General features: G+C 44.8%; 1 protein-coding gene across 1 annotated transcript in view; it reads left to right on the plus strand.

The window, feature by feature from the left end:
* The window catches only part of ppfia3 (PTPRF interacting protein alpha 3), a 130,817-nt gene extending 125,630 nt beyond the window's left edge, over positions 1–5,187 (plus strand). The window contains 4 exon segments of the mRNA XM_034191294.1: positions 49–224; positions 4,348–4,416; positions 4,496–4,658; positions 5,032–5,187. Of these exon segments, the coding sequence (XP_034047185.1) occupies positions 49–224; positions 4,348–4,416; positions 4,496–4,658; positions 5,032–5,084 (461 nt within the window). The 3' untranslated portion in view covers positions 5,085–5,187.
* The last annotated feature ends 1,205 nt before the right edge of the window (positions 5,188–6,392 follow it).

Genomic DNA, 6,392 nt, shown 5'->3' on the forward strand with positions numbered 1-6,392 from the left:
AGACGGATGCTCTCTGCCTCACGTCACCATCTCCTCCTTTCCTCCCAGATGTGATGGTGTGGTCCAACGAGCGCGTGATGTGCTGGGTGCAGACCGTCGGCCTGAAGGAGTACGCCGACAACCTGCGAGAGAGCGGCGTCCACGGCGCCCTGCTGGCCCTAGACGACACCTTTGACTACACCGACCTGGCTCTGCTGCTGCAGATCCCCAACCAGAACACGCAGGTAACCCACCAATCACAAGTCCCCAGCCATAACTCTGCAGGCCGATTTGGTTTATGACGGACTCGTGTGGCTCGTGTGGCTGGAGTCTTAGGGGAGGAATTCTTAAAATGAACATTTTACACTTCAGACTTTCTTATTCTGAGGTTTGAAAAAGCCTCTTGGAGATGGAATGAAAGCTCTTATTTATCATTAGCTGAGTGAAACCAGGTGGGCGTGGAATTTATGACGAACCACAGTGAGTCAGAGCTAAAAAACACAATCGATTGCATCATAATTGCTGTAGAGAATAGAATAGAAAAAACTTTGTCCCCGAAGGGAAATTTGTCCTTGACACAGCGCTACATGTTGCTTAAAAACAGTACAGAAAACAATAAAACAAATACAAACAACACACATTCAGCCACAGAGTTAGTAAAGTGCAGGTTAAGTGCTGTGCAGAGAATCTGCTGTACGTGAAGATCTAGAGTTCAGCAGTTTAATAGAAGACGGGACAAAGGAGAACTTGAGTCTGTTAGTCCTACACTGTGGCACCCTCAGTCTCCGTCCCGAAGGCAGCAGGACATACTCACTGTGAAGGGGATGCTCTGGCTCCTTTGAAATAATTTTCCCACTTCCCACCGCTGCCTCTTCATATAAGGCTTGAATAGGCAGCTAATCCTTTAGCCCTACAACTTTCATGGCTGTTTTATGGATGTGAGCGAGCTTGTTTTTCAGCTGGACAGATAGGGTACCAAACCACGCTGTGATCCCATAACGGATGAGGCTCTCAAATATTGCTCTGTAAAAAACAAGCAGGATGTGGATTCCCACTCCATACAGCCTCAGCCTCCTTAAAAAGTACAGCATCTGCTGCAGCCGTGAGCAGAGAGAGTCAATGTGAGCCGTCCAGGAGAGAGCGCTGTCCATGTGGACCCCAAGGTATTTGTAGGAGTCCATTGCTGGATGATCACATTATCTATGTGGACAGGTTCATGCTCACATGCATGCCGAGGATCAAAAACAATTTCTTGTGTTTTTGTTGGATTAATCACAAGAACGTTCCCTTCACACCATTTTGAGAAGCTGTCAGTTTCATTGTGATATAAGGATGTTTCCGTATCCTTAAATAAAAGACTCACAATAGCAGTGTCGTCTGCATATATCAAAATGCTATTATTTTGATGTGTGCTTTTACAGTCATTTGTGTAGATGGTGAAAAGCACTGGTGATGACACACTGCCTTGTGGAACCCTGGTGTTGCTGTGTCTAACGTCTGATAGTGTCCCATTGACGCGTTGAGTTCTGTTGTTTAAAAAAGCATAAATCCATTTTATTAAAAAAGCACTGACTCCCATTGCAGACAGTTTCTCTAAAAGCAGATGTGTTTGTACAGTATTAAAAGCAGAACTAAAATCAAATAGAATGCCTTCACAGGCCTTGGTATCTTCCAGATGTTGAGACAAGATGGACAATGCTTAGGACGGCGTCTTCAGTGCTCCTGTTTTTCTTGTTAGCAAACTGATTAGTGTCCAGCATTGAGTCCACTTCTCTCTCCAATAGTGACACAGCAAACATCTCAAAACATTTCATTACATTTGAGGTCAAAGCCACTGGACGCAGATCACTGTTAGCTGTAGCTCCAGGTTTTTTGGGAATTGGCGATATATGTGATAATTTCCACAAAAAAGGCATTTTCTGCAGATCAAGAGACTGCTGAAATAGAGGACACCAAGCCGCAGAAAGTTCCTCGGCGCAGCTTTTTAATAAGAAAGCTGGCAGGCCGTCAGGTCCAGTTGCCTTATTGGTGCGCAGGTGTTTGAAAAGACGCTGCACATCAGTGGGGTCGACCTTCACTCTGGGTTTCACATCAGTATCAGGCAGTGACTGGAGCAGATTATGACATTTCACTGAATGATCTTGTGACTCGAACCTCAAATAAAAATCATTTAATTCATTTGCTGTCTGCAGTTCATTTATTACTGCAATATGTGTCTTGGCTGTATTCATATTTGTGACCACTTTCATTGTATCCCACAGCTTTTTAGTATTAGCAGTGTAGAAACTGTGTTCCATCTTCACTGGCCTTCTTAAGATGATTTTTTTAGCTCCTTCTGTGCCACTTGCGACCCGGCTCCGTCTTTCCTCCCAAAAGCCTGCTTTTTATTCTTGATACATTGTTTGATTTCTTTGGTAATATATGATTTGTTATTTGGATAAACAACAATCTCTTTTTGCAATCAACATTGTCTGCACAAAAATTTATAATCATGGCCTCGTCAAAATTTAATGTATGAAATATGGACCAGTCTGTACATAAAAAAAAAACAAAAAAAAAAAACTGCCTTTTAGTGTTTCCAGTGATTCCGCCGTCCGTTTACTGTTTTGCGCTCTGGTTTACTTGTCTTGAATACTGATGTATATATGGGAATTGATGAACTGTGTTGTGATCAGAGTTGCAGAGAGGGGGCTTTGGTTTTGCTATATATGCATTTTTTACATTGCCATAACATTTATCCAGGGTTTTCTTTTATCGAGTGTCACACTGCACATACTGCTGGAATCCTGCAAGCACAGTATCTGGTCTGCAGTGATTGAAATCTGCCAAGATTATCAGAGGGGCTCCCAGTGAGTGCTGAAGCTGCTGGTGCGTGCACTCGGCAATATGTACAGCACAGATGAGCACACAGCCTGGGGCAGATAGTGAGGTGGCAGAGACGACACACATATAGTAGTAGTGCTATGTGACTAAAAAGATGAATCCAGGTTTTGAGTATATTTCTTATTGTTACATGGGAAACAAGGTACCAGTAGATTCAGTAGATTCTCACAAATCCAACAAGACCAAGCATTCATGATATGCACACTCTTAAGGCTATGAAATTGGGCTATTAGTAAAAAAAAAAGTAGAAAAGGGGGTGTTCACAATAATAGTAGCATCTGCTGTTGACGCTACAAACTCAAAACTATTATCTTCAAACTGCTTTTTTATCAATCCTGTGAATCACTAAACTAGTATTTAGTTGTATAACCACAGTTTTTCATGATTTCTTCACATCTGCGAGACATTCATTTTCTTGATTTGGAACCCTGTATCTGGAACTTGCACATATTATGGAAGTGAAACTTAACTCATATATTTCTCAGAAATTTCCAAACAAATAACACAGACAAACAACATAAAATAAGGAATTAGCACAGACATTATCTCACAAGTGAGTGGGACCATATGTTCACTGGCAGTGTTAATTTAACACTGGCGATTTTACTGTGTGGGTACTGAATGTGAAAATAGATGGTTTCAGACCAAAAAGCTCTTGGGACTCAACTGGCATTGGGGCAACCCAGTTGGGAAGCTCCCCTTTGAACAGTACACCACACTGCCAGTAGGAACCACGTTAAAATTGGAGCTAACTACTACCCCCCCTCCCAACACCCCAGATTGGTCTTCTAAGAATTTTGGCCATCCTTGGGTTTTTGTGGCACGAACACACAAAAGCCCCATTCAGACTGGGATTGGCAATCCGGTTTGCTTGATTCAGTCTGGATTGCTTTTTAGCCAGATAGTTTAGAGACCTGTTTTTCACATCTGGCTCATCTTACACATGCATCCAAACTCAATCCAGCTCAAGCTGAAAGAAATGTGTCTGGAAATGTGAGTGCGGCAGCGTGTGTGACACCTGGATGGGAGCGCTCCTGGCAGACGTTCTTACCCAGAAGTTGCTGCAGAGAAAGAAGGTTGTTTACTGTCCTTGCCACTGCATTCATACTCATCATCGCCACAGTGGAGAACGCTGTGGACAGCTGACGTAGTGAGGAAGTTGGACATCGTGATCCGTGAGCTAGCCAGACTGTAGCCACATTTGCGTTCAGACACTGGTGAATCCCGAGAGGTGGGTTGCATTGGATTAGAAAAAAAAAAATCAGTAGTAAACCTGATTTCATCATTCACATTCAGAAAAAAACTTATTTGGGCCGAATCCAGCTCAGGACAGATTGCCAACTGCAGTCTGAACAGGGCCTAAGGGATTTAATCAGGTATTGATGTGTAGCAGTAGGCAGGGTTTAGGCAGGATCATGCGCTCATAGAACACACGTTGTAGCTCCCAGATGAATGTTGAAGCTCTGCATCACGTCTCTCTTTCAGGCCAGACAGCTCCTGGAGCAAGAGTACAACTCCCTAATCTCCATGGGAACCGAGAGGCGTCCTGATGAGGTCAGCACGCTAACCAGCCTCCCTTCTCAAACAGATTGGACTTTGTGAGTCACCTGAACAACCTCTCTGTTATAACCAGGATGGAACCAAGACATTCACCCGCTCGCCCTCCTGGAGGAAGATGTTTCGGGAGAAAGATCTGCGGGGCGTGACCTCTGACTCTGCCGAGACCCTGCCTGCTAACTTCCGTGCCTCAGCCATCTCCACGCCGTCCGTGACCCTGAGAAAGGTTCAGAGCGACGGTGAGTGTGACCCCTGACACCTTCAGCATTTGACGGGCTCCTCTGAGGCCTGAGACACATCTCCATTTAGCACGCGGCGCTCTGTTTGGTAGCTGCCTTTGTGAGGAGCGTGACAGGAATCGGAGCCACGGACCTGCTGGCACTCAGGTCCAGGCCTGAGCGGTGCTGCGCTCAGCATTCGGGTGTTTTCAAGCGACTCTGCCATTAATTTGTCAGCTACATTTTCTCTTTGTTGTAGCGAAGGAACTGACACAAATCAGGACCAGACGCTTCCCGGCGCAGAGGAAGACGATTATCCCTTTTTACTCGTTAATAAAAATGCCTCTGAAGGTCAGGGTAGTAACTCGTGTTTGTCTGCTGCTCTCCGCCACAGCCAGCAGCGGTGCCAGGGGTGAACCTGCCTCCGTGAGGACCTACTCCTGCTGAAGGGCTGAGGTGAGACCCGTCCCTCCCCAATAATACCCTTTAACAGTGGGTGTTCCTTTATAATCCATGTGGCAAGATACAACGGATGCGTCCGGCTTCGGCGATGACTCGCACATGTGCACAGCAGATTTTTGTTTGGGGGGGGGGGGGGGGGGGGGGGGGTTGTTTTATGTATTTGTTTGTTACTGTGGATTTCAGTATTTGCCGCCAGGCCTTCAAGCAGCGGATTTTGTTTGGCGGGGACTTTGGCCGCTTCATGTTGAATGAACTGAGGTTGTTTCTCTCCTCAGGGCACTGACAGGATTTGGGACTAGAGGACGCACTCGCTCATCCACGGAGAATCAAGCAATGAATATAACCATTTATCTTCAAATAAATGTTTCCGCTTGGCCATTCTGCAATAACAGAAGCAGACCGCGACGGAATGAAAAGAGGGGAAATGACATGAAGAATGTATACTCGGAGAGGATTGGGACAGGATCGGCAGTTTTCTCTCTCTGTCTCCTTTGTGAGCGCTCTGGGATTAGCTAAGTTTAACACCGGTGTTCACTTATTTTCCTTACTGTCAGCACGTGCACACTGTTGTCGAATTTGACAAAGTCAAGGCTTGTGTTCCTACCTCCAGACGAAACCACGTGCAGCCATTTGTTGTAATAACAAAAACAAGAAAATATATTGCAGCACGACAGATTTTATTCAAGTCTTTCTTGTGTAGGTAATCCCAGGAACATTGGGATTTTATGAAGTGGAGTGCAACCTAGATAAACCGATTAGTCACTCGTGGTGTTTTCCTTTCTACCCATGAGTCAGCTGGTCGACAGTGTCGGCCATGATGGTGTCATTGTTGGGTCTGTGGTAGCGCCAGCGTTTTCTTAGCGTGTCGCTCAAATGCACCTATTTCCTTTTGGCGTGTTGAAACTTGAGGCGGAGTAATGGTGTTTGAAGAGACCCTTCATAAAGATGAAAGGTGGCTGGAACAGCATGGCACCTGGCCACATCGAGACTGGGTTCAGTTCATCTTAACATTCGTCAAGAAACACATTTCATGAGCTTTTTTTAAGTTGCTGAAAACTTTTATCTGTCGTTAAACCATCTGTAGGTCAGTAATAAGTTATTAGTATTACATATCAAACTAAAACAATGACAAATTTTGCATTACATAGTTGTTACAAATGATATGGAGTGTAATGTTTTGGATGGGGTACAGTATGTTGGTTGGGGTATACTGTAGTATGCTGAATAGGATATAGTATAGTGGATAGCACAGTATGCTGGATGGGTGGGGTGTAGTGTGTTGACTGGGGCATA

Source organism: Thalassophryne amazonica, chromosome 16, assembly GCF_902500255.1.
Source record: "Thalassophryne amazonica chromosome 16, fThaAma1.1, whole genome shotgun sequence".
NCBI classification, from domain to species: Eukaryota; Metazoa; Chordata; class Actinopteri; order Batrachoidiformes; family Batrachoididae; genus Thalassophryne; species Thalassophryne amazonica.